Source organism: Gouania willdenowi, chromosome 6, assembly GCF_900634775.1.
Source record: "Gouania willdenowi chromosome 6, fGouWil2.1, whole genome shotgun sequence".
In the NCBI taxonomy this organism is placed as follows: Eukaryota; Metazoa; Chordata; class Actinopteri; order Blenniiformes; family Gobiesocidae; genus Gouania; species Gouania willdenowi.
The window spans coordinates 29,919,818-29,947,207 of record NC_041049.1 but is presented as its reverse complement, the minus strand read 5'-3'; the positions used below and the strand labels follow the sequence as shown (position 1 = coordinate 29,947,207).

The window sequence follows — 27,390 nt, the reverse complement described above, 5'->3', positions numbered from 1 at the left end:
AGGTCTATACAAGTCTACAAAGGTCTTTAAAAGTCTATAAGGTCTATAAAAGTCTATGAAGGTATATAAAGGTCTATACAAGTCTATAAAGGTCTATAAAAGTCTATAAAGGTCTATAAAAGTCTATAAAGGTCTATAAAGTCTATAAAAGTCTATGAAAGTCTATAAAGGTCTTTAAAAGTCTATAAGGTCTATAAAAGTCTATGAAGGTATATAAAGGTCTATACAAGTCTATAAAGGTCTATACTTGTCTATAAAGGTACATAAAGGTCTATAAAGATCTATACAAGTCTATAAATGTCTATAAAGGTATATACAAGTCTATAAAGGTCTATACAGGTCTATAAAGGTCTATACAGGTCTATAAATGTATATAAAGGTCTATACAGGTCTATAAAGGTATATAAAGGTCTATACAAGTCTATAAAGGTCTATAAAGGTAAATAAAGGTCTATACAAGTCTATAAAGGTCTATTAAGGTCTATAAAGGTATATAAAGGTCTATAAAGGTACATAAAGGTCTATAAATGTATATAAAGGTCTATACAGGTCTATAAAGGTCTATAAAGGTCTATATAGGTCTATAAAGGTATATAAAGGTCTATACAAGTCTATAAAGGTCTATAAAGGTCTATACAGGTCTATAAAGGTATATAAAGGTCTATACAGGTCTATAAAGGTATATAAAGGTCTATACAAGTCTATAAAGGTACATAAAGGTACATAAAGACTGCAACTTGAGCTTCACCCATCTTATTTCGTCTCCTCCACATTGGTTCTTCTGTGGTTTTCTCTCCAGGGTCCAGAGGCTGATTTTGATACTGTGAGATTTCTCCAAAACAACTACAATTTCACCATTTGTGAATCCATGTCTAAAGTAGTGTTAAATGATATCATCTGTAAAGATTTGTCTCAGCCCCTTCAAATGTAGTATAGGCACATCACATGGAAGACCATTTAGACCTCTTAGATAGTATCTCATAAATATGAGATACTGAGTCATAATTATGACTTAGATTAATATATATATATATATATATATATATATATATATATATATTTTATTTTTTTTACTTTGCTAGTTTTTGCCGTTTTTTTTTTTTTACTGGCCGGAATGGGTTTCCATAGAAACGATATTCCATGTTATGTGGCATTAAAACATCGTTTCTTTAAAAACGCATTATCGAGTACATAATGAACAATTTTGCTGTAAACTAAGAAAAGAAAACTCTCCCTGCCTCGTGCCGTTGACGTAACCCTACGTCATCATGCCCTACTCTCTGTGTGCGCGAGCTCCAAGGTCCAAAGCAAAGCAGCGCGAGCGCCTCAACAGGAGAAGTTGACACGACAGCGCACGAGCCACAGCCACAGACACAGACACAGACACAGACAGGCTCCTGTGTGTGTGTTTCATGAACAGACGCAGTGAAGGAGCCTCTCTCAGCCTCACTAGGACTAGTTGTGTGGAGATGGAGCGGCTGCCATGGGCTTAGGGTCCAGGGCTCCTGAAATGGGCGCTGCGCTGCTGCTGCTGCTGCTGTGGAGCTGCCTGTTGTTCACCGCTGACGGTAAGTTAACTTAGTGTTAGTTCACCCAACATGGATTCACTCTCCAGGGAGCAGAAAGTGAGCGGAGTGGACCGAGAAAGGATGGCACCACACTGCTCCTGTTATGGTGCTCGCACCCACAGGCTGGGACTGCTTTGCTCAAAGTGAGGGCAGCTCCTTTCCCGAGGCTTCTTTGACAATAGTTCCCAGGACGTCCCGGGCTGTGATCTCACAGCCAGGACAAACACTAGCCCGGTGTGTGTCCGCTGTGTACCGTACCGTGCACGGTTAGGATCTCCACTGGTGCTCAGGAATGGCTTTTGGAGCCATCCTGCATATTTTTCGGGCCTCGGCAGCTCCAGCCATGAAGTGGTCCGGTGTCGGGTGTCAGGCACTCTTTCTGTCTTCATGAATCAATGCAACGCGTTCTGCTGCTAATCTGCGTGTTGTTGGACACGAAGGAGTTTCTACACAGGCCCGTTTATGGCTTTGTCCAACTAACAGGACACTTTTACACTTTACCAGTCTATCAGTGGGAAGAGTTGGACACCAGGCGGAGCTTTTAACTCTAACTCTGATGGATCTACGTCCACATCTCTGTGCTCACACTCAACAGATAGACGGATCAATACACCTAATAGATTCAGATTTTTAATAGCGTGGGACGATACACAAAGTTCACGAGAGAAGTCGATATACGATCCTGGGCTTTCGATAACGATAGGAAAGGTGGAAAAGAAACACAAAAAGATGACCTTTGAAAAATAATCATTGTTTTCATTTGACTAACTCTGTGCTGGGTATAACCTTTTCAACTCCATAGGGAACAAAAAACTAAACATTCACTAATTTGATAATAATTGATGATTAATAAGACCATTTTTTTTTCCTATTTAAAGTGCTAAAAGCGCCATAGAATGCAAAAACAAAAAAAAAAAAAAAAAAAAAGAAGACTGAGTTCATGCTGGTCTAAAATAAAAACCAAATCATGTCATCATCATGATATTCCTATCTGTGCATGAACTCTGCACAAGTTTATTAACACATCAAACACTCCCACACAGCCCAGATTATATTGACCTGGCAGCATTGAGACATTTGGAAATTTAACCCCCCCAACACACACACACACGCTCCTCAGTTATTTATTCATTGTAAATAGTTGTGTTGTTTTGATGACATAAAGGTCATACCAAAGGCCAGTCTCTACGACAGGGGCCACTGATCTGAGGGCCACACTCATTTTGTAGATATTTCTCCCATTTTGTGTGTTTGTTGTTTTGTGTTTTTGGTCATTTTGTGATTTTTTTTTTTTTTGTAATTTCAGTTGTCTTGTGTCTTTTTGGAATTAATTTGTTTATTTATTTGTTTAGTTATTTATTCTTTAATTTAATTTTGCTGTAGTTTTGTGTATTGTGTATTTTTCTCACATGTCAATATTTTGTGTTGATGTTGTTTTGTGTCATTATATGTTTTTTCCAAGTCATTTTGTGTATTTATGTTGTCATTTTGTAAACCCTTTTTTCTTTTGTGTGTTTTTACCCTAATTATTTTTGTGTGTTTTTGGATTCACTTTTATTTTAGTGTGTATTTATTGTTGTCCAGTGATTAGTGATTTAGGGTATTTTATCTTATTGTATAGCTATTGTGGTTTTTTAAAAAGCTGTTATCCAGTATATCAGCTGATATAAGAAGTAAGAACATTGATATACAAAGGATATATAGTGTCTATGAACACACATTCTTATAATACACAAAATCTGATTCAAAACAAAGAAGCAGAACACACAATTAAATAAAAATACTGATGAACTTTGATTACGTTTTAACATAAAGACTTTTAAGCCACTGATGAAGAAAAAAAGGAATTTTTGTGCAAACCATTTATTGTGGGATACAATGTCAAAAAAGTTAAAAAATGAAGTTGTTCAAATCCCAAACAGTAAATATGGAAAACATTTACTACGTGAGTTACACATAAGAGCCCAATGGATTAATCGACCGGGCTATTGATCGATGTCGGTTAATCGATGATGGCTAAAATTGGCCCCTAACCCAGTAGTTCACAACTTTTTTTTTTGTCGTAACCCCTTTTTTATATCAAAAGTTTCTGGTAACCCCAGATACTTTATTTTTCTCCAAATTATAGTTTTTAATCATGTTTGTTGTGTGTCGCGTTTTATTTTGAAAAAGAATAGTAATTTAAAAACATTTGAAATAGGGCTGGGCGATTTTGCTTAAAAAAAAAATCAGATTTTTTTTTTTTAAAGAAAAATTCAAGTTTCGATTTGATTTTTGAAAAAAAAAATTTCAATACACTTAAAAATGATTGCAGACATTAGATTTATTGTCAAAAGTGCAACTTTATTGCTGTGATTGTACTCAAGAGTTAAAATGCATAGAAAAATCTCAAAATAAAAAGTAAATGATTCTCTGTCATTCAACAATTTCTAGCTTTAACCCAGGTTTAAACAAAAGTGCAGCAGCAACTTCACAGTAGCTTAAATTTTCTGATTAAGAAATAAGATAACTATATATTTTACAACATATAACATTACAATTAAAATAATAATAAACTCTTCCCTTAGCATCTCAGCATAGTGTGAATAAAACATTAAACATGCCTGTAGCACACATATAGCCTACTCAAAGGGTAAACACATGTAAACAAAGAGGGGGCTGGCTCACATCACAGACGGAATGCTAAAAAGTCCGAAAAAACTGGTGAGGAAAAAAATAAAAAATTAAACTCAAATTTGCAAAATAAAAATCGTTTTATCTACAAGTTTAATAAATTGATGAAATCAATTTTTTTTGCCCAGCCCTAATTAAAAATATGATTTTTATCAGTCATTTTAAAAAATTGTACCACTACTAGACATTTCAGGCAACCCCTTTTTATTTCTAGGCGACCCCACATGGAGTCACGACCCCAAGGTTAAAAAACATTGCCCTAACCTTATTTTTTTTCTTTTCAGGCTCACCTCTCCTGCTTTTTGCAAACCGTCTTGATGTGCGATTGGTAGATGCAGAAGGTCCGCGGGATGAGTCGGCCATTGTTGTGGGGGACCTGGAGGATGCAGCAGCTGTGGATTTCCTCTATGCTGAAGGCCTGATATTTTGGACAGATGTCAGTGAGGAGGTTATCAAACAGACACATTGGAATCAGTCATCCCACTGTAAGAAAACCTGCAAACTTACTTTTTACCATTTCATTTTCTTGCTGTGGAAACATTTCTTGAATGAATAGCAAGAGTTAATAAAAAGCATGTACTGTATTTTCTGGCTGTGTAGGTTGCTATGTTTTAACTTAGAAATAGCAACCTAGAAAAACAATGTTTACATTACCTTCCTGAAAATAATAAGGTAAATAGTATCCAAACCACCACATTAAGTTTGTTCATGTCTGATTGCACTCTGTTTTGTAACTGGTAAAGTTTAGCTTATGTACTGGTAGCATAGCTAGCTAGATGGAGTGTGATTAGAGTAAAAAAAAGAACCTGATATGCAGACATGGAGCAGTGAGGAGGAGTTGGTGTTTGTAGATGCTTGTTGAAACTCTGTCAGGACAAATAGTATTTGAACTCAAGCCTGCCTCCAGTCATGCTCTGATTGGCTGAGTTGATTGATGATTGACACCTTTCTAACAAAGGTGTCAATCAGCCTTGCACTAACCAATGAAAAGCATTCTAACACACCGGCATGGCCTTATTGGCCAGAGCGACTTAAGGCGGGCATACACTGCGATTTTTTTTCAATTGTTGTACTCAGCTCCAGCTCAAATTGTGCGACTCAGTTGCAGAGTCTGAAGAGGAGGGTCTGGGGAACTGTGGGGGCGTTTCAGATGGGCTACAAAACTGCCTTAGTGGGGGTTGCGGTACCTTCTCACCAACCAATCAGAAAGGGTTTGAAAAAACGGCATTAATGCTTATTGACTTCCGACTTGGTTACTGCTTCAGCATATTATCATGGAAAATATGAGATCAGGGATGTGCAGTTTGCTTAAGTTGTTAAGCTAACGTTAGAGTTCCATTCAGGATTTGTTAGTGACTGGATTCACAAACCTGACATATTATTCTTGTGGCTGAAAGTCTTCTGGCCAATATCATGCTCGTATTTTTGAAGATTGTTGCCACGTTTGGACACCTTTTTATGAGAAAATGATCAGACCATAGTTCATATGTGCTGAAAGAGAAGATGAGAAGAGAATTTTAAGCCATAAGCTCTTTAGAATGTTGTGATATCACATGACATGAACATGATTGTTTTGCATTTACCTTTACCACTTCTGTATTTTCTACAGCTCCAAATGTTTGGTTTGTTAATGTTTGAGAAGTGTATCATGTATAATGGATTGTCTGTGTGTCTTTTTTTGATTTGTTAAAGAATGAGATGAGGAAGTCAATGATAGTGATGGGCTTTATATGAATCCACGGCAGTGGTGGGATATAGTTTACTCTTTGTGCAGTTCTGAGACGTTGGTTATGTCCATGTAGGTCGGGGCCATATAGATCTATATACTGTATCGATAGTGGCTCGCGAGCCCCACGGGAAAAAATAAACATATTCCTCGACTTAATTCTCTACAGTAAATCTCATGCTTAATCAGTGCTTACATCAACTATTTGTGGGGATATGTATATATATTAAAAAAAAATCCTAGATAGCACATATAACAGTAATAAATATCGCTGAAGATCTAGAACTGTCCCAACAAAACAATGATTTTATCAGTGGGTAAATGCAACTGTTTTTTAAACTTGCTTTGTTGCGTATCATCAGATCAACGTTCTTTGTTGCGTATTACCGGATCAACGTTAAACTTAAACTACCAAAAATGTATCGTAACAATACCATTCCGGGTTACAACATCTTATTTTGAAAAACCAATCAAGACCGGATGTTAAGTTACAATTCAGAAGCAATTAAGAAGGAGGGGGTGTTTCTGCCTTTGAAGGGGGTGTACTCACTTACAAACCAAAATGCACCTTTTTGCTGCTGGTCGGATGTTTTTGAGTCTGATTGTTCGCAGCTCACGATTCATGTCCTCACACTATACGAACCGACACTCTGACGCGATCTGACTGCTCACACTGTACGTTCATACACAACACGTCAGGGTCTTGTTTCCGGAAATGTAACGTACAAATTAGAAGAAGAAGAACTCTGAAGCGTCGCCATTAAAAGAGAAGAAGAAGAGGAACCCGGAAGTGCAGAGGCACTTGCGAATCTCAGCAAAAAGAAAAGATAGGCAGCAATGTGATGGACCAAGAACTGTCTGGACAGACGTTATTAGTACGGTCCGTCAATTGTACAGCAGTCCTACGGTGTTTGCGCATGCACAGTGTGAGAGTTTGAGGTAAGCCGGTCTGTGCCACTGCTTCAACAGTAGAAGGAGCGACTGGATTTCAAACAGGTTTGATTTTCTTGCGACCATATGATTGCTGATCAGGAGCTGGTCGTGAGGTGTTAATTGCTTCTATATTCTGTATACTACACCATATATACTGCACGATGCACAACACACGATTTAGCAGAGACTCTGTCCGATCCCAAAAATAGTCGTAGACAAGTGAAAAACGGGCTCAAAGTGGGCCAAAAATCGCACAACGTATGCCCGACTTTACTTGTACATCCTTCCAGGAAAATAGTAAATTTCTTGGAAAGCGACATACCTGTATATGTATAGCCTTGAAGTCTTTTCACCCTTTCACTCCAGCGTGTTGTGTGTTTGCAGCCCTGAAAAAAGCTCTGGGGACAGGTCAGACTGTAGTGGTGTCAGGACTCGACAGTCCTGATGGGCTGGCCTGCGACTGGTTGGGTAAAAAGCTCTACTGGACGGACTCGGAGACCAATCGGATTGAAGTGGCAAACCTTGATGGTAGTTGCAGAAAAGTGCTGTTTTGGATGTCCCTGGACCAGCCCAGGGCTATTGCTCTCAACCCCTCTCAACGGTAACTCCAGAATATTTTTATACTTGTTGACATTTATTTTGATGCATATCTTTAAACAGACTGTGAACCAAAATAATTACTTTAACAATTCGTTTTATCATCCCTAAAAGTGCAGTCAATGGACAAAAAGGCAAAAGCTTCTAAATACACTTATTAGAAGATCTGTGCTCAAGAAAATGCCTAATAATGCACCGTATTCATCTTATTGGTTTTTCAAAATTCTCATCATGGAATCTGTGACTCTCGGTCATGAGCTGCAGCAAAAGCATCATTAGGGATTTTCTGTGATCATAAAAAAAAGTAGACGGAAAACGCTTAGTGTAATGTTTTTGTCATCGGATGTTGTTTTTTCAAAAAAAGTGCAAAAAAAAAAAAAAGTGGTTATTTGACTTTCATTTTAAAATTAAAACATTAAGATTGAGATTTTCATTTTCTAAAAACTAAAAATTAAATGTTGGAAGATAGAAACAAAAAAATAGATAAAAGGAAAAGGAAAACAACGTGCATCCGTAAATCCTTTGGTGGCACAGTTTCCTCACCTGCTACAAGCAATTCACTAAGAATGCAGCAATGATTAGTGCACGTGCAGAAGTAGTGGAGACCACCCTATTTAAAAGAGCATTTTGTGCATGTTATTTTGAAAATGGAGGGTGAAGGAGAGCTGAGTGCGCAGATGTGCATACCATACCCAGCGGCCACAAACGCATCCTCCGCAAAAGAAAAATCAAGCCACTTTAATTTAAACGTTAATAAAAAGTAAAAACATTAAATTTCAATGCAAATATTTTACATCGCCTAGATGCAGGTTGTTTCCCGTTCAGGCTGAGTTATGTGCAATAAGATATTTGTTTTGTGCCTGATATTCATTTACTTGCGGGTTAATACAAGTCCGTTCACATTTGTTGTTGCTGCTATTGCTTTTTCGAAATGCACAGTATCTGAACTTATTTGAAAATCTGTCCTTTTTTTATTTTTAACCTTTATATTTTGTATATATTTAAAAAAAAATTCTACTGTTAAATTACGCAGTGGCTCAGAGAGAAACGTATTTAGATTTTACTGTATGTCCAGCACATGTTGAAAAATTGACAATTAAATATGACTTTGACTTTGATATCTCTAATTATGTTTATTTCTTTGATTAATGCATTTTCTGTGTACAATAAAAAAGATGCATACCTTTTGAAACAGGTTCATGAAAAACTGCTTTGTATTAGATCGGCTTGTGTTTGCCGTCCCGGTTCATTTTGTTGCCCCATATACGGCACCTGCTGATCGTCCTCCTCCATTCCATGGCATCATGCTCCTACCCGTGTCGTTTAGCGATGTTGTGCAGCATGCAGCAGGCCACAATGATCTGGGCTACTTTTCTGGTGCTGTAGAGCAGTGCTCCACCAGTGTGGTCCAAACAACGGAACCTGCTTTCCAGCATTCCAAAGGTGCGCTCCACAATGTTTCTGCTGCTGCTTCATCTAATAGCTCCAAAATGGCATGGGTTGATAAACTATTCATTCTTAAAAGTTTGAATTGATTCGTCCCAAAAATATTAACTCGAGGTCTTTCCTCTCGCCTGTGCCGTCTCCTCACAACTATCACTGCTGCCATCACTGCACAAAAAGCTTTGACAGTTACCACTTGGTTGTGGTGTGTGCTAAATCTATAGGGAAAAACAGGGGGTGCAATCAACTCCAGGTTTCATGAATTGTGTTGCGCCCACTGCATTCATTCATTTTATTTCCTCCTCCCATTTTTTTGCACGCCTTATGAGATACGCTTACTTTACATATTCATCAGAGGGAAACATGCTAAATGGATTGTGGGTGCATTGTGACGCGCAGAAAATGCACAGTCCTGATTTCCTGGGGTTTATATCCCTTATTAGTGGAGTGACGCTTGCACACGTTTCAATATCCCTAAACCTTTAGTGAATCCGCCCCACAGTGTGGTGACAATCTAAATTGTTAGGTTTCATTTTTCGTAAACATAACTGTGCCATCTCGCGGGCCACTAGTGATTTTACAGAAGCAGATTCGGCGTCACATTTATCGACGCTCAAGAGAAAAATCTCTTTTTAGAATCGTTGTCAAAGACAATCACAATATATTGATATAGTCATGAGTTATTTCTTCTATTTTCGTTGTACTTTGTGTGTTTGGAGTTACTTCTTGGATTTTTGTTGTTGTTTTGTATATTTTTCTGTTTTTTTTGCTGTTGTCTTGTGTATTTGTGTGTGATTGGAGTCACTACTCTGGATGCTACACAAAATGAAACCGAAGGCTGCCTGTGGCCCTGGGGTCACCCTTTGTCAGTGTTTGGTATAAACTATAAGTAACCAGTGCATTTTTAACCATAGTTACATGTACTGGACTGACTGGGGAGAGGAGCCCAGAATAGAGCGTGCTGGCATGGATGGCAGTAACAGGTACTGACACTAAAAATCTGTCTGCGTAATAAACCTAGTGTTTTATTGCCAAAGATTATCTTATTACTGCTGGTGAATGTACAAGTCAAACTATTTAAACTATTAAACTATTAAAAAGCCAGTGATCTTGTTGGCCTGCTTTTGTCTTTTAACAGAGAAGTGATCGTGAACGTGGACATATACTGGCCAAATGGTCTTACCATCGACCTGGTGGAGGACAAATTGTACTGGGCTGATGCTAAACTCAGTTTTATTCACCGAGCCAACCTGGATGGATCAGCACGGTATGGAAGCCACTAGTTTGAAAACAAACTCTATGACAGTTGTCAATTGTCATGACTACTGAATACACTGAGTTTCAACCAGAAACGTGCTCAACACCACTTTTACTGCGAGACCTCAACTCATTTGTTTCACCAGAGGTTTTATTTCGGATTGGCCAGGTTAAATATGTTGGACACACACCAAACAAATATACTGAAGAAAGAGAAAAGTAACACAGATGAAGACAGTGTAGACCTCATAGATTCATAAATCAAAGATTATTTGCTTGAAGAAAAGATATAAAAGGTTGAAATTGCAGCTCACAATTTTGTTATCTCCACTGTAAACACTCTCCTATTGACATTATCAGAAATGTTTCTTGCATTGCATTGTGGGATGTGGAGTCCCATAAAGTGATGCATAAAAGTGTTCATTCTTACTGTGATTTCTTGTGGGTTTTTTTTTTTTTGCTATAAAAGAAGGACAATTATTGGCTCCGTTTATGTTCTTGTTTGTTCCCAGTATTTTCCGTAATATCACCTCAGTCAGTGAGACGTTTAGCTTTGGATGAATTCAGAGCCTTCTGTGTAAGCCTCAAAATCAACAATCACCATGGTTTTGCTGCAACTTTCAGTCCAAGAAAACACTAGAAATGTTTTGGGGAGTCACTTTGGCACAGTTTTTCACGGCAAACACAAGAAATCACATTAAGAATAAAGTAAAAACACTTCTATGTATCCACAGATGGAACTCCACATCCCACAATGCAATGTGCAAAACTTTTCAGTCAATGTCAATCAGAGTGTTTATAGTGGAGATCAAAACTTACTTTTGAGTGGCGATTTCACATTTTGGGGATTTTGTTAATTTTTTTTATGAGCAAATTATCTTTGATTGCTTATGTATTTTACAAATTGGAGAAGTCTTTTTCATCAAGCTAACATGTGCTAAACCTTATTGTTGTGATGACCTTGCAGTGAAACCGTAGTGGAGGGCACCCTGACTCACCCTTTCGCACTGACACTCTCGGAAGATACGTTGTACTGGACTGACTGGCAGACCCGTTCAATCCATGCCTGTAACAAAAACCTTGGAAACGAAACCAGAGAGATTCTCAGTGGGATTTACTCTCCTATGGACATCCAGGTTTTGGAGACCTTCCGACAACCGTACAGTAAGATAAATCTATACAGTGGAAGAGATTTACGCAAACATGAAAACATTACACCCTCAAAGGATAAGACATGTACTTCTAAACAGAACAGTCAATTAAGGTATGTGTTTGTTTGTTTTTCAGTCCAGACTCCCTGTAGTGGCGATAATGGAGGCTGTAGTCATCTCTGCCTCCTGTCCCCAGTCCAGCCCTTCTACAGCTGTGCCTGTCCCACTGGAGTCCAGCTGAAAGCAGATGGGAAGACATGCAAGCCAGGTACACAAAAACCAACCCAGAGGTCTTCTACATCAGCTGATGTTATATGTGGGAATTTAATGGAATAAAATCATGCCTGTGAAGGTTTTGGTACTCAGAGGCCTCATGTACAAACACCTGTGTGGACAATTGCGAAATTATGTACAAATACATCCAGAAAATGTCACACGCACATGTCACAAGATGTGTCAATCGTACAGTGCATCAGCGTGGATTTAAGTGCACACGTTGGAGTACTCGACTCCTCTTTGTCTGGCCCTCATTTATGAATGTAAATCATATTAAAATTAGACTGGCAGCTTGCAATAAAAAAAGCCTGTTTTGCAAAATGAGATACATGAGATACAATAGACAGCAAGCATATATATATATATATATATATATATATATATATATATATATATATATATATATATATATATATATATAGATATAACATTGTAGTTGCATCTTGAATCTTGATATAAATGAAAACATAAATGGGTATATGAAGCACGTGTTTTTTTAATATACTTACAGTTTATATACAAGTCAACATGTTGCATATTTACTGTTAATTTCACGTTGCTTTTCTTTAAGTTAGTCATTAACATTTTATTTTCATTACATAATTTCTTTTAATTTCTCCTGCTCACTCATGTGGTTCTCTGGTATTCACTAATGACTTATACAGATGTGTTACAGACGATATCATTTAACACTTTTTGAAAGCAGTGTATATTTGTGGCGCTTGTGATTGGCTGATTTTTCATGCTTACGTGGTTCCTTTCACTGTGGTAGACGTTAAAATCTCAGTTACTAATCTAACAGAACGTGTAACTTTGTCCCATCTGCTGCTATTTGGAAAGGTAAACTCTCTGTCACATTTTAAAAGTTATTTACACAACTTTGTTTTTTCCGCCGGAACGTCTTCATCCATCATCTCTCTTCTGAGTTGTTTCCGGGTTTGTTGCTGCTGTTGTCGGCGCTAATCTCGCGAGAACTGCCACTCAGGCCATTTCAGGCGGCAGTTCTCGCGAGGCTAGTGACAGCATTCAGTTTAGTAAGGTATCTTTTAATTATTATTACATTAAAATACGGGAAAATACTCATACGGGACGATGGCGGGAACAAGGGGTAAAATACGGGAGTTTACCGGGGAAAACGGGATACTTGACAAGTATGGTTGCAGTGTAGGCCTCATATATCAATAAATCAATGATCATTTACTCAAAAAAAAAAAGATGTAAAAGGTTGAAATTGCCACTGGAAAGTTTGTTTTGATTTCTAACTGACATGTTAGAAAAGTTTTTGCATTGTGGGATGTGGAGTCTCATTGATGGATGCTTAAAAATGTTTTTACTTCATTCTTATTGTGATTTCTTGTGTTTCTTTGACCAAGCAAATGAGTGATCGTCTTGACTCCATTTTTGTTCTTGGCTGTTCCCGGTATTTTCCGTAATATCACCTCTCTCCGTGAAACATTTAATTTTGGCCGGATTTTGATCTTTTTGTGTAAGCCCCAAAATAAACATCCACCATTGTTTTGCTGCAACTTTTAGTCTGTGAAAACACCAGAAATGTGCTGGGAAGTGACTTTGGCAGAGTTTCTCATGGGGGCAAACACATAAATCACAATTGTAAGTTGTTGGAGTAATTTTGTGCATTTATTTTGGGGACCGCACTGAATTAGACCAAGGACCGCATGTGTCCCTCGGGCCGCCTGTTGCCTATGTCTCGTTTATAGAAGATGGAAGTGGATGTGCCCATAGTGAACAGATTTCAGATGTTTGGTCAACAGATGCTTCAATAATGCTCTGAAGGTTGATTATCATTGTAAAATTGTAATATTGTTCTTGGTGAATGCTGTATACGAAGTTTCCTAACAAGGTCATGTTGAAAAGATATCAAGAACTTTATTGCTTTTAGCTGTAAAGCCATTCACTCTTTTGTTTTGATCCCCAATGATCTTCCAAGGTTCAAAGTACCATTTTTTTTTTTTTTTACAGTTTTATAGGCGCAAGACACTCCTATAGTGTTTCAATACTCAACTGTTGACAGATAATTTAGTGTGTGCACTCTTGCTGATCCTGGGATACCACAGAGGGAAAGAAGTAAAAATGGCTTCAATGGTAGCAGGCTGGCACACCTAATGACCACCATCTGCCATAGTGATTCCCACGATGAGAAAACAATAGAGCCTATTCTTCCATAACACAACACTGTCACGGGACTGAACTGAGGCTCAAGCGCAGACAACACAACAGGAGGCACAGATACAATTAAATGATTTATTCCATAAACAGAATATAACAGAAAACCTACCAGCGCCCTAAGTGGGGTGGTGGAGAAACTAAAGAAGTGCTGAGCAAACTGAGGGAGACCTAATACTAAGATTAAATAAAAACGATCAGGAAACTACTGACGAACAAACAAAATCCTAGGTCTAAAGGCATAAACTCAGAATGGGCTAAACTAACAAAGAAAACCTCTGAACCCCAAATGGGCAGGAACACGGAGACGCTCGAGCTGCAGCCAACACGGAAGAAACGACGGAGCCTGGCACAGGAGTGGGGAAGAACCAGCTGAAGGGTGGAGTGAGCTGAGGGATTTCAGAGGTGATGGTAGTTGCAGGTGGGAAGGAGGCAGGAGAGATCCCAGCGGCAGAGAGGGTCAAAGTGAACACTGTTTATGGTTTGGCGTTGGTTTGTGGTCTGCCGATGTCTTAAGTAGTGGTGTGAATACTTGCAGGTGGGGAGACCACTCCCCGCCGCAGCTGGAAGCAATCCTGATGATCAGAGGTGAGTAGTCCGGACAGTGATGAATGGAGACCACCAGATGGTGCCAACGGACCAATTCAGGAGATGCCAGAGGTAGAGGGCATGACAGTACCCCCCCTCCTACGTGCGCCTCCAGGCGCACGACCAAAACGTTCAGGACGCCGCCGCTTGAGATCCCTGATTAGGTCAGGGCAAAGGATCTGACTGCGGGGGACCCAGCTCCTCTCCTCAGGCCCGTAACCCTCCCAGTCCACGAGAAACTGGAGGCCGCGACCCCTGCGGCGGACATCCAGCAAGCGCCGAACCGAGTAGGCGGGCGAGTCATCCACCATCCTGGGAGGAGGGGGGGGGGGGACAGGAGGAGCCAGGGGGGAGTCCCTGGCGGGCCTGACCTGCGAGACATGGAACGTGGGGTGAATTTTCAAAGTTCTGGGAAGGGTGAGACGTACCGCTGTCGGACTGATGATCCTCTCCACGGGGAAGGGACCGATGAACCGGGGTGCCAGCTTTCTAGATTCGACCTTCAGAGGGAGGTCCTTGGCCCTCAACCAGACTCGTTGGCCCACAGAGTAGGTTGGTGCCGGGCAGCGACGGCGGTTGGCCTGCCGCTCCATCCTCTCAGTTGATTGTATAAGTCCGGCCCTGGCCCTGTCCCAGACCCTTTTGATCTGGCTGACGAAGGCTTGAACAGAGGGAACGGAGAGTTCTTGTTCCTGGGAGGGGAACAACGGAGGTTGGTAGCCGAGGGAGCACTGAAAAGGAGACATCCCCAGAGAAGAGTTTATTTGTGAATTGTGTGCATACTCCACCCAGGCCAGATGCTCAACCCAGGCAGTGGGGTTGGAGGAGACCAGACACCGGAGGTACGTCTCCAGAGACTGATTGGCCCGCTCCGCTTGGCCATTAGACTGGGGGTGAAAGCCAGAGGTGAGACTGAGGGTGGCCCCTAGGGCAGCGCAGAAGGCCTTCCAGACTCCGGAGATGAACTGTGGACCACGGTCCGAGACAATGTCTGCTGGTATCCCATGCAACCGGAAGACGTGGTCAACTAGGAGGGATGCCGTCTCCCTGGCTGAGGGGAGTTTGGGAAGGGCGACGAAGTGTGCTGCTTTGGAAAAACGATCAACAATGGTGAGGATGACCGTGTTACCTCCAGAGGGGGGTAGCCCCGTGACGAAATCCACAGCGATGTGTGACCAAGGCCGAGAGGGCACCGGGAGTGGTTGAAGGAGACCCGAGCTGGGTCTGGAAGGGGTCTTGCCCCGGGAGCAGGTGGGGCAAGTGGCGACAAAGTCCCGAGTGTCCCTTTCGAGAGAGGGCCACCAAAACCTCTGCCGAAGGATGGCTGTGGTCCGGAAGCCCCCAGGGTGGCAGGCGAAGCGAGAGGTATGAGCCCACTGGAGCACCTGGGTACGCACAGACTCAGGAACATAGAGAACATTAGGCGGGCAGTTACCTGGGATTGGCTGTTGGGACTGTGCTTGACGGACCTGATCCTCCACTTGCCAGGTTAGAGAGGCGACAAGACGAGCAGGGGGAAGGATAGATTCAGGGTCACCAGAGGGTTCGTCGCAGGAGAACTGACGAGACAGGGCATCCGGCTTGATGTTACGGGACCCCGGGCGATACGTGAGGGAAAACTGGAAGCGACCAAAAAACAGCGCCCAGCGGGCCTGCCGAGAGTTCAATCTCCTGGCTGAACGAATGTACTCCAAGTTTTTATGGTCTGTCCAGACAATGAATGGGTGCTCTGCCCCCTCCAGCCAGTGACGCCACTCCTCTAGAGCGAGCTTGACCGCCAGCAGTTCCCGGTTCCCCACATCGTAGTTCCGTTCTGCTGGGGTCAGGCGGCGAGAGAAGAAGGCACAGGGATGCAGCTTTTGGTCAGATGGGGTCCTCTGGGAGAGTACGGCCCCAACCCCGGAGTCAGATGCATCCACCTCGACCACAAACTGAAGGTGGGGATCTGGCTGAACAAGGATAGGAGCAGAGGTAAAGCGTACCTTGAGGGACTGGAATGCTTGCTCGGCCTTGGGGGTCCACTGGAAGGGAATTGAGGTGGAGGTCAGGGCTGTGAGAGGGGCTGCCACCCTACTATAATCACGGATGAAGCGGCGGTAAAAGTTAGCGAAGCCCAAAAAACGCTGTAACTGTTTCCGGGTCTCTGGCTGGGGCCACTCGGAGACAGCCGATAGCTTGGCCGGGTCCATCATCACACGTCCTGGGGAGATGACAAAACCCAAGAATGATACAGTAGTAATGTGAAACTCACACTTCTCCGCTTTAGCAAAAAGGCGGTTCTTCCACAGGCGCTCCAAAACCAAGCGGACATGGCGGACGTGTTCCTCCTGGTCTCTGGAATAAATCAGGATATCGTCTATGTAGACAAACACAAAGCGGTTGATCATATCCCGGAGCACATCGTTAACCAGGTTCTGGAAGACGGCGGGAGCATTCGTGAGGCCAAAGGGCATTACTAAGTACTCAAAGTGTCCCAGGGGGGTATTAAAACCCGTCTTCCACTCATCTCCCTCTCTTATTCTCACTAAATGATAAGCATTTCTCAGGTCTAGTTTGGAGAACACTTTGGCCCCGTGGAGAAGGGTGAAGGCAGAGTTTATCAGAGGTAGAGGGTACTTGTTCTTCACGGTTATATTATTTAGGCCCCGAAAGTCAATACAGGGTCGCAGGGACCCGTCCTTCTTATTTACAAAAAAGAATCCCGCACCTACCGGAGAAGTGGAGGGCCGAATGATACCTGCTGCCAGGGCGTCCCTGATGTATGTCTCCATGGCAGCCTGCTCGGGTTTAGAGAGGTTGTACAGACGGCCAGAGGGCAAGGTGGCTCCAGGCAGGAGCTCAATGGCACAGTCGTAGGGCCGGTGAGGAGGCAAGGATAGGGCATCCTCCTTACTGAAGACTGGAACTAGGTCATGGTAAACCTCAGGAACGCCGGACAGGTCTGGAGGCCGAGGATCTGGCCTGGGATTTACAGGAGCAGGGGATGGGGCTGAACGGAGACAGTTAGCATGACACCCAGTACTCCAGGACTTAACCTGGCTGCCGCACCAGTCAATAGAGGGGTTATGTTTAATCAACCAGGGGTGCCCCAGCACCAACTGTGGGCGAGAATGCTCCAGCAAGTGAAAAGTTAGTGTTTCGTGATGGTTACCTGCTAACCGGAGGGTAACAGGAACTGTCTTCCGGCGGATCGTGGCCAAGGGGAGGCCGTTGAGAGAACGGGCCTCTACGGGAGAATCCAGTGGCATTGACGGGATGTGGAGCTGCCTGGCGAGGGCCGAGTCCAGGAAGTTCTCCTCGGCCCCAGAATCCACCAGCACGGTCACAGAAAGTGATTGGTTCTGGTAGCTGAGTGTAGCGGGTAGCTGTAGCAGATGAGGGGAGGTGGAAGCAGTCCGACTCACTCGTAGACTCCCTGTCACGAGTGAGCCCTCTTTTTTGCTGGTCCCTTGGGGCAGGAAGCAATGAAGTGCCTCCATGACCTCGGAGGCAGCCTCAGGGCACGGTGTGGGCGTAGCAGGCTGGAGAGTGGGACTCAGTCGGCGGGAGGGTGCAGAGTCCCTCCAGTGTGAGCGCTCTCTGCGCCTCTCCCTCAAGCGATTGTCAAGCCGGATGGCGAGGGAGATTAGGGCCTCCAGGCTGCCCACCTCCTCCTTGGTGGCGAGTTCATCTTTCAGAGCCTCGGACAGTCCCCCATAGAATGACCTCTGGAGGGCCGGATCGTTGAACCCACTGGTAGCTGCAAGGGCCTGGAATTCCACGGAGTACTCTGCAACACTGCGGACCCCCTGCCTCAGGGCCATGAGGCGATCTCCAGCGTCTCGCCCCCGAACTGGGTGATCGAAGACGCGCCTCATGTCTGCAGAGAAGCGGGAGTAGGAGGTGCAGATCTCCCCCTGTTTCTCCCACACAGCTGTTCCCCAGTCCCGTGCAGGCCCTCGTAGAAGGCCAATTAGATATGCGATTTTAGCCCTATCGGACGCGTAGGAGGTCGGTTGTAACTCAAAGACAAGTGAAACCTGAGTCAGGAAGGCCTGGCACGAGCCGAGATCTCCAGCATAGCGCTCAGGAACCGGAACCGTGGGTTCACGGCCTACTGTGGCCAGAGCAGAGGGAGAACCTACAACCGTCGTCTCGGGGACATTAATGGGGGTAGGCTGGCAACCTGACGCAGCTAGTGAAGATGCTAACACGGACTGCTGACCAGTCAGGTGAGACATTTGGCTGATTAGAGCTTTAACGCTAGACACGAGAGTCTTGAGTAGCTCCTCATGCCGGCCTAGAATCGCTTCATGACTAACTACAGCATGATGAGCGGCTGAGGCCTCATCTGTAGTGCGGTCTGCTGAGCTCATTATGGCCAAACCATACTGTCACGGGACTGAACTGAGGCTCAAGCGCAGACAACACAACAGGAGGCACAGATACAATTAAATGATTTATTCCATAAACAGAATATAACAGAAAACCTACCAGCGCCCTAAGTGGGGTGGTGGAGAAACTAAAGAAGTGCTGAGCAAACTGAGGGAGACCTAATACTAAGATTAAATAAAAACGATCAGGAAACTACTGACGAACAAACAAAATCCTAGGTCTAAAGGCATAAACTCAGAATGGGCTAAACTAACAAAGAAAACCTCTGAACCCCAAATGGGCAGGAACACGGAGACGCTCGAGCTGCAGCCAACACGGAAGAAACGACGGAGCCTGGCACAGGAGTGGGGAAGAACCAGCTGAAGGGTGGAGTGAGCTGAGGGATTTCAGAGGTGATGGTAGTTGCAGGTGGGAAGGAGGCAGGAGAGATCCCAGCGGCAGAGAGGGTCAAAGTGAACACTGTTTATGGTTTGGCGTTGGTTTGTGGTCTGCCGATGTCTTAAGTAGTGGTGTGAATACTTGCAGGTGGGGAGACCACTCCCCGCCGCAGCTGGAAGCAATCCTGATGATCAGAGGTGAGTAGTCCGGACAGTGATGAATGGAGACCACCAGATGGTGCCAACGGACCAATTCAGGAGATGCCAGAGGTAGAGGGCATGACAAACACTGTGTCAGAGTTTGTCTGAGTGTTAGTCGATGTTATGTGAATGCATTAAATTTTAATGAAACATGCCAAGCACACATTTTGCCACTATTAAGCATAAAAACAACAATGCCCTTGTGTCTGTGTAGTGTGTATGTGTGTGTGGTGTGTGTGCGTGCGTGCTCATGTGGCGTGCTGTAATTTGTTTTGCTTGGCTGGTTGAATTGAAGGCATTTGTTATTGCATTAGGAGTCTCTCACTCTCTCTCTCTCTCTCTCTCTCTGTGAGGCTTTTTTCTTGGATCTTTGTCTTAAAATCAAGTCAAGCAAAGACAACAATAAGAATGAAAAAGAAGCTTAAACTGTTTTTTTTTTTTCATTCTCTGCTTTGATTTGATACACCCTCCTTCAGCTGTTAAGACTTAAATAAAACCTAATCCATTACCTGAAGACTTTACCAAATTATATGAAATGCATTGTGTTCTAAATGATAGAATATATGGTTTTATTGGAAGAATTATACACATACCAGTATTTCAAATGTCATTTGATTTGCTCTGCGATGATTAGAAATAAAGCTTTGTTGGGTGGAAGGGAATGATGAAAATCTTTGAACTGTTTTAGATGAGAACTTCTCTCAGGCAAAAGTTATGGAAAAAAAGAAAAAGAGTAAATATATATAAATATAAAAGATAATGCTAATCATATCACAGCCAAGAACCTGTATTTTCACAAATACAGTTTTTTACTGGTACCACCAATACTTCTTTAGTCCTACGAGCATCTCTTTATTTGACTGTCAAAGAATAAGTTGTATGCATAAGTCACTGTAAAAGAACAACAAAACACTTTTAAAACCAGATTAAATCTGTAAAACCTGTTTGTTCAGGTGCAGAACAGGTTTTGTTGTTGGCTCGCAGGACAGACCTAAGGAGGATTTCCCTGGACCTGCCAGACTTCACTGACATAGTCCTACAGGTAAACACGCACACACACACACCAGCAGGACTCGTCTTGGAAAGGATCAATTGTTTTACACTCTTTTTTTTTTTGCTCTTTTACCTTGTAGGTTGAAGACATTCGCCATGCCATTGCTATAGATTATGACCCAGTTGAAGGTTATGTCTATTGGACAGACGATGAAGTTCGAGCCATCCGACGCTCTCACATCGATGGTAGCAACGCTATGATGCTGGTTACTACAGAGATCAACCACCCAGATGGAATTGCTGTGGACTGGGTGGCCAGAAATCTTTATTGGACTGACACTGGCACTGACCGCATCGAGGTAAACATACACACACACACACACACACACACACACACACACACACACACACACACACACACACCGGTTAATGTTTCTAGTGATGCATCTTTCCAGATCATTGGTTAAAGCTGCAATTTTTTTTTGGCATCATTTGGTCAAAAATCCATAATTATCTTTGAGCATATTGTAATCCAAAGTGTTCTGAGTGGACAGTGAATCTGTTCTCCTTCTCCTAGACCTGTAAATAAGGTTTATAAACCCAGGAGCGTGACTCTGGATGTCAGCCAATCAGAGATCTTTCTACTAGGCTTTACACCAATCTGATCTGCTTTATCTGATCAGCCGATATTTAGCATTTTATGCAATTAATGTGATTGGCTGTAATGTCTTAATTTGTAATCGGATAAATTACTTCATCTTCATTATGAAACTTTCTGTAGATGCTCCCATCGCATTGTTTTATCATCTCATTTACACCAAAGAGTTGTTTGCTTTACGTGACAAAGCTTTATTTCACTCACATTTGTGCACAAAATTTGAAAACCTATGAGCAAATGACAAAAATGTTCTCGGTTGGAGTGAAGCGGATGAGCACCGGACATCTTCCCCAGTCTACTGGCTCTGAAAGCGGGGGCAGAGTCTGCTGTTAGTGTCTGTGTGTATGTGTTTGTCCTCTTGTTTTGTTTATTCAGCCCTAGCATGTTAAAATGGAGAGTCCTAGAGCAAAGCGAAGCGCTCCCATTTACTTTCACTTTCATACCAGAGACTTCTGTCCCTTTCAGCTTGATGGTGGACACAGAAGCGCACCACCTCCGCTGTGCATCTGTGAATACGCACTATAAGCAACAGCAGGTTTTGCAATGCTACAGTCAGGAAACAAGTGTTTGCTCCTAATGCTAATGCTGTTGGAGGCTTCACGTAGTTCCAGTGTGGTCTGCCTCTGCAGCTTCATCTCCAACTCTCTTGTAGTTGAAACGATCCTTAGCTTCGGGGTTAACTCCCTCGCTTCACATCAGTCATTGAGTATGACATGGGACTATAAAAGCTTATACACGCTCCCTCACTCCGCACACTGGTCGAGCGACCAGCGCATTCATTTGCAGGTAAAGGGACACACACACACACACACACACACACCACACACACCACACACACATACACACTTCTATAAAATGAATATCACTAATGTAATAAAATTATTTTAATTATTACATGTTAATTTAAATTATTAGTATTAGTATTTTATACATTGTTGTTCTGGTCCAAATATTCAAGAGAGCACTTATGATGACTCTCTCAAGTGGAACAAATAAACCATAACCTTGTTATCTACCTATAAAAGCAAGAAAGGTCTGCATGCGTGCCTGTGTGTGTTTGTGGAGCGAATTTCTGCCCGACGCTGAAATTTTGTCAACGGCTTCCACATACCCCAAGTGTGTGCATCCGTTATTTTGGAGTAATTGGGTGTTGCAAAATGTTTAAAACGTTCATTTTATTTTTAAGATTGCAGCTCCCTCTCGGTGTTGAGCGCCGTACTTCCGGTTCCTGTTTGGGTTTAAAAAAGAAGGTCAATATTAAAAACGTTTTTGTACTGCTAAAAGTTGATATTTCAAGGTTATTTAAAATGAACCTAATGTGCACCTTGGATATACAACACGGTCCACAATGATTATCGTTTGTTCTGCGCAAGGGTGACTGTTTGTGGTTGATGCGCGTGCGTGTGTGTCAGACTGCACCCAAGGACAGGTAGCGAGACAGACATACACACACACACACACACACACACACACACACATGGCTGATGCGCGTGTGCTTGTGTGTGAGAGTGCCGGCCTGTTCTGTCTACGCAGTACCACAACCACAAAGAGGAAACATTTTAACAGCACCTTAACACTTACAATAAACAGCTCTAACCATAATAACACACACGCATGCACAATAATCACCCCTGCATTAAAAAAATTTAAATGATAAATACTTTTATTTTTACGAATTTGTCTTTTATCAGATTCTACCTAAACCGCTGCATTGGTACAAACTTTATTTACCAATTCCTATCTCCCATAGAATAAAACCATGGAACTCGCACACGCTATTTTACTTTGCACCTGAAAATATACCCCTTTATAACACTACAGAGTATGTACATCTTTTTGTACATCCAACCTTCAAACACATACTCATTTGGCCATAATTGACAACTCTACTTAAGCTCCCACATGAATACATACTTCCGACAGGCACTGTACTAGTGTTTAATAATACTCTGTATTAATTCTTGAAAATGGTCAGGTCCGTCTCAACACCTCAAAATTTCTGCTACACCCGACATGCAACACACCTCAACTTGCGCCCCGTCCCGACATGCGTGTGGTTGCGAGGGCCCATTCATCGCTGCTTGCAGCTTTAATTCTTACTTCCATTTGTCCTTTTTTTTTTTTTTTTTTTTTTTTTCATACAGGTTACAAGGTTAAATGGAACATCTCGAAAAATTCTTATCTCAGAGAACCTGGACGAACCAAGAGCGATTGTCCTGGACCCTGTGAATGGGTAGGTGTAGATGATTTATGAGAAAATGTGTTTCATTAAAATGTACGAATGTGCTGGTGAAGGGAATGTCACTATTTTTACAAATGTGTCACAAAAAGCCCCTTATTATGTTCTTATTAGATGTGCTAAGCCTTAAAATGAAGCATAATCATTTTATCATCTTTTAAAGATGGACAATGGCATATGGTACATGGCTGGGTACAAAGGATGGCAAACGCTTCATTGTCTTTTGTCTTAGAAGATTACCCTGTGGTCTAACGGGTGTTGAGAGTGACTTTGTCCTAGGGCTGGGCGATATATCGAATATACTCGATATATCGCAGCTTGTAGTCTGTGCGGTGTTGAAAATGACCATACCGTTAAACTCGCGGACTTTTTTTTTTTTTTTTAAATATCTTAGTGGCATTATGCACAAAAGGTGCACTTAAATTTAGTGTTGTTTTGAAATGTCATCTTAATGACAACATGCACAAAAGGGCACTATTTGTTTTAAAATATTGTAGTGGCATTATGTACAAAAAGTGCACTTTAATTTTGTGTTTTGAAATGCCATGTGAGTTGCATCCTGCACTAATGTCTTGTTTTGAAATGTCTCTGTGACAATTTTGCACAGAACGTGCACTTTCTGTTGACAATTTTATGTTTGACCCACTCACTGTTTAATAAATACAGTTATGTCAACTTTGACTTAGTTGTGATATCCCCTTTTTTGCATGAAAGTTTAAAATTGGCATATATTAATGCAGTATGATCAAGAATGTTTTAATGTAGACATATAGAATCATCATACTGGTGTGATTTTGTGCATCAAAGTGTTAATTCAAGGGTAATGCAAAATATCGAGATATATATCGTGTATCGTGACATGGCCTTAAAATATCGCGGTATTTATAAAAGGCCATATCGCCCAGCCCTACTTTGTCCTGACAATTGGCTCTGAAACTGGTCAGGGCTTCAGTTTAATTTTTTCCCAGCTGAAAATTGAAATTAAAGTCAAAGTGTGTGGGCTGCCATGCAAAGGATTCAGAGTTGATAACGTGTACTTTAGGCCTGAATTACTTAGTATTTGTGTGTAAAAATGTGAGCAAATCTGACGGTTATTGATGTACAAGTAGTTACTTACGTCTTAGGGTTAGGGTTAGTGTTAGGTTATAACCCAATATCGCAACAATTTTTAGGGTTAGGTTAGGGTAAGGTTTAGTCTTAGTCACGCGACCTAAACTGGCCAATGACTATCATATCACGTGACCTAAACTGGCCAAATAGGGGCGCTGCACACGGATAGAATGTCGGTATATTGATATGGAAACCGTACGGATAGCCACTGCCTAAATCTTACCATTAACATATTGGTGGCTCTCTGTGGTTTGATGACAGTAAGACCTGTCCTTTTTACTTGGTCTATTCCTTAAATGGGGTGGTTTGCGTTAGCTCTTAGCCCAGTCTGTGTGTCGGTGGGCTAGCTTAGCATAGTTGAGTTTCCTGTTCAAAATCGTTGCTACAGGTTCATCTCTGTCCTTGTGTTTGTGGAACTTTGGGTGGATCTGATGGAGGAACTTGGATTGGTTCCCTTTGTTGGATGGTTATCTGGTCTTAACCAAGTAGCGGTCCATGATCTGTCGCAGCTCGGCAGCTTCAGGTAGCCGTGACGAGCACCCCATCTGTGTGTGTGTGTGTGAGGCCAGAGAGAATAATAAGTTGTTGACAAAATAATTGAGGGCAGTTTTGGCCCCTGGAACAAGGTTTTTAGGGGCATACTTGGCTAAATTGAGGGACAAATGGCCCGTAGCCCTGGCTAATTTCCGACATGGGCATTTGTCGTTTCTATCACGGGATTACATATTCTTACTGGTAAGAATGGTTTTGACGATATACTGTACCATGAACGATGATATATTGCACATTCATAACCCAGCGCAAATAATATTGTGTCTGTTAAACACCCAAAATAGAAGAAATCTTTTTGTTTGCCAATTGAATATGAAATCACACAAAATAGTGAAAGGAGGAGATGCAAATCAATTTAACACACAGAATGTGATTCACTTAAAGGTCCAGTATGATGCTTTTTTTCACCCATTTCCATTTGTTCTAAGAACCACAACGACATAGTATTTGAGGCTTTTTTTTCCCAAACTCGCCTGTTTTCTGGAGTTTTAGCCTCTGAAAGAGTGGAGACGGCAACAGAGAGTGGAGATCTTCTCTGTGGAGTCAACTTTATTGAATGAATGAACATTTCTTCTGAATCTTTTTGTTATGGTTTTGTTCTCGGCCACAATGCGTTCCCAAACCAGTTTTTAGTGTTTTACACAAAGTGGGACAATAATCTTGGATAGGGGAGGAAAATATAAACATTTTTATCCCTAGTTTTAAACAAAGAGCTGTAGAAAGTCATGTAATATTAAACAACAAGTGTGTGGGGCAGTTAATTGGCCTTTTAAAATGTGAACTTTTAAGAAATAATAGAACCTTGAATATGAGTATTAAGTTATAAATCTGCCTTCTCTGCTTTTGCTAAAGTTACATGTACTGGACTGACTGGGGTGAGCGTCCCAAGATTGAGCGAGCCCATCTGGACGGAACAGGCCGCCTTGTTTTGCTCAACAGTTCTCTTGGTTGGCCCAATGGACTGGCTGTAGATCACACAGCTGGAAAGCTGTACTGGGGAGATGCCAAAACGGACAAGATTGAGGTATGTGTGATTTCATTTTTTAAATATTTTTTTTCAGTAATTCTGATCCTACCCATTTCCACTGTGGGCTGTGCTCCATCGAACAACTGGGAATTAAACTTTGTAATGTGACAATGCATGTTGTACATACAGAAAACTATTACGTATATACTGTTAATGTATATTACTGTATCTACGCTTCTCTTTTCTGAACTGGCCATCTTGACTAACTTTATCAGACTTTGTTGTCTGTGTTGTGATTTTGCAAGTGTACATTTTCTTGTGCAAGCACATTTTTAGAGCTTCTGTGAAGGAAGGGAAAACTACCCCTCCAAAAACCTTGAATGCCTGAGCTTTCTGGATGAATGCTCACCAATAGAAAAGTAGGGGCTGCTCTTTCTCTGGGGCCTCCCCCTCCTCTCGTTCTCTCTCTTAGGTCTCAGAGAGAAAAGATCCTCCATAAAGGTTTTTTCCCCTACATTTCAGCCTTGTTGTTTTGTTCTCCTGTTCAAAAGAGATTACTGCTGGGGGTGAAGACATTTCAAATCCAATGCACCTCTGCCTGCAGTGTGTGTGTGTGTGTGGTTGCTTGTGTCGTTGTCTTTCTTTATTAAAAATAATATGTTTTTATTTCTGACAGATATTTAGATTTTTTTTTAGGCTCACTATTTTAGTCCCCTTCAGCCGAGCATTCGACATCATAGTTACTTCTTGTTACTAAGTTACTTTCAGCTGACCTTCTGACACCCAGGGTCAGCGTTATGGGAGGGCATTCATGGGCCAGGCCCCCCTCAAACGAGTCACTCTGCCCCACCCCCTCACCCACAAGCAGGATAAGGCTTTGTGCATTGATTGCAATTTTCTGCTTCCGCAGATTTCTGACGATTTTATTATTTCAAATTGATTGTTTCTTGGAATCGTCTAAATCCATTGAGAACGTTTTGGGGGTGTAGGTACCTTATCTTTTTTGATGTAGTCAAAATTATCTTCTGTAAAATGAAATTTGCTCAATCTTTTTTGCTAACAGGAAGCTCAGCACGTTTGTTACATACCTGTCAAGTATCCCGTTTTGGATGGGAAACTCCCGTATTTTACCCCTCTTTCCCGCCATCATCCTGTATTAGTGTTTTCCTGTAAATATTCTGTATTTTAATGTAATAATAATTAAAAGATAAATAAATTTAAAAAAAAATGTGTCTCTTTAAACTGAACGCTGTCACTAGACTCGTGAAAACTGCCACCTGAAGTGGCCTGGGTGGCAGTTCTTACGAGATTAGTGCCGACAGCGGGACCAAACCCGGAAACAACTCAGAAGAGAGATGGATGAATGTAAAAAGACGCTCCAGCGATAAAAAACCTTGTGTAAATACTTTGGAAAATGTGACAAAGAGTTTACCTTCCTATAGAGCAGCAGGATGGGACACAGTTACACGTTCTGTAAGATTAGTAACTGAGATTTTAGCGTCTCCCACGGGGGAAAGAATGAC

The 27,390-nt window shown here is 42.0% G+C and overlaps 1 protein-coding gene across 1 annotated transcript in view; it reads left to right on the top strand.

Moving 5' to 3' along the window:
- The first annotated feature begins 1,300 nt into the window (after positions 1-1,300).
- The window catches only part of lrp5 (low density lipoprotein receptor-related protein 5), a 52,176-nt gene continuing 26,086 nt past the window's right edge, over positions 1,301-27,390 (top strand). The window contains exons 1-11 of the mRNA XM_028451555.1: positions 1,301-1,568; positions 4,526-4,726; positions 7,285-7,501; positions 9,855-9,923; positions 10,079-10,207; positions 11,165-11,361; positions 11,485-11,616; positions 20,302-20,390; positions 20,482-20,700; positions 23,144-23,232; positions 25,753-25,924. Of these exons, the coding sequence (XP_028307356.1) occupies positions 1,484-1,568; positions 4,526-4,726; positions 7,285-7,501; positions 9,855-9,923; positions 10,079-10,207; positions 11,165-11,361; positions 11,485-11,616; positions 20,302-20,390; positions 20,482-20,700; positions 23,144-23,232; positions 25,753-25,924 (1,599 nt within the window). The 5' untranslated portion in view covers positions 1,301-1,483. The remainder of the gene's footprint in view (positions 1,569-4,525; positions 4,727-7,284; positions 7,502-9,854; positions 9,924-10,078; positions 10,208-11,164; positions 11,362-11,484; positions 11,617-20,301; positions 20,391-20,481; positions 20,701-23,143; positions 23,233-25,752; positions 25,925-27,390) is intronic.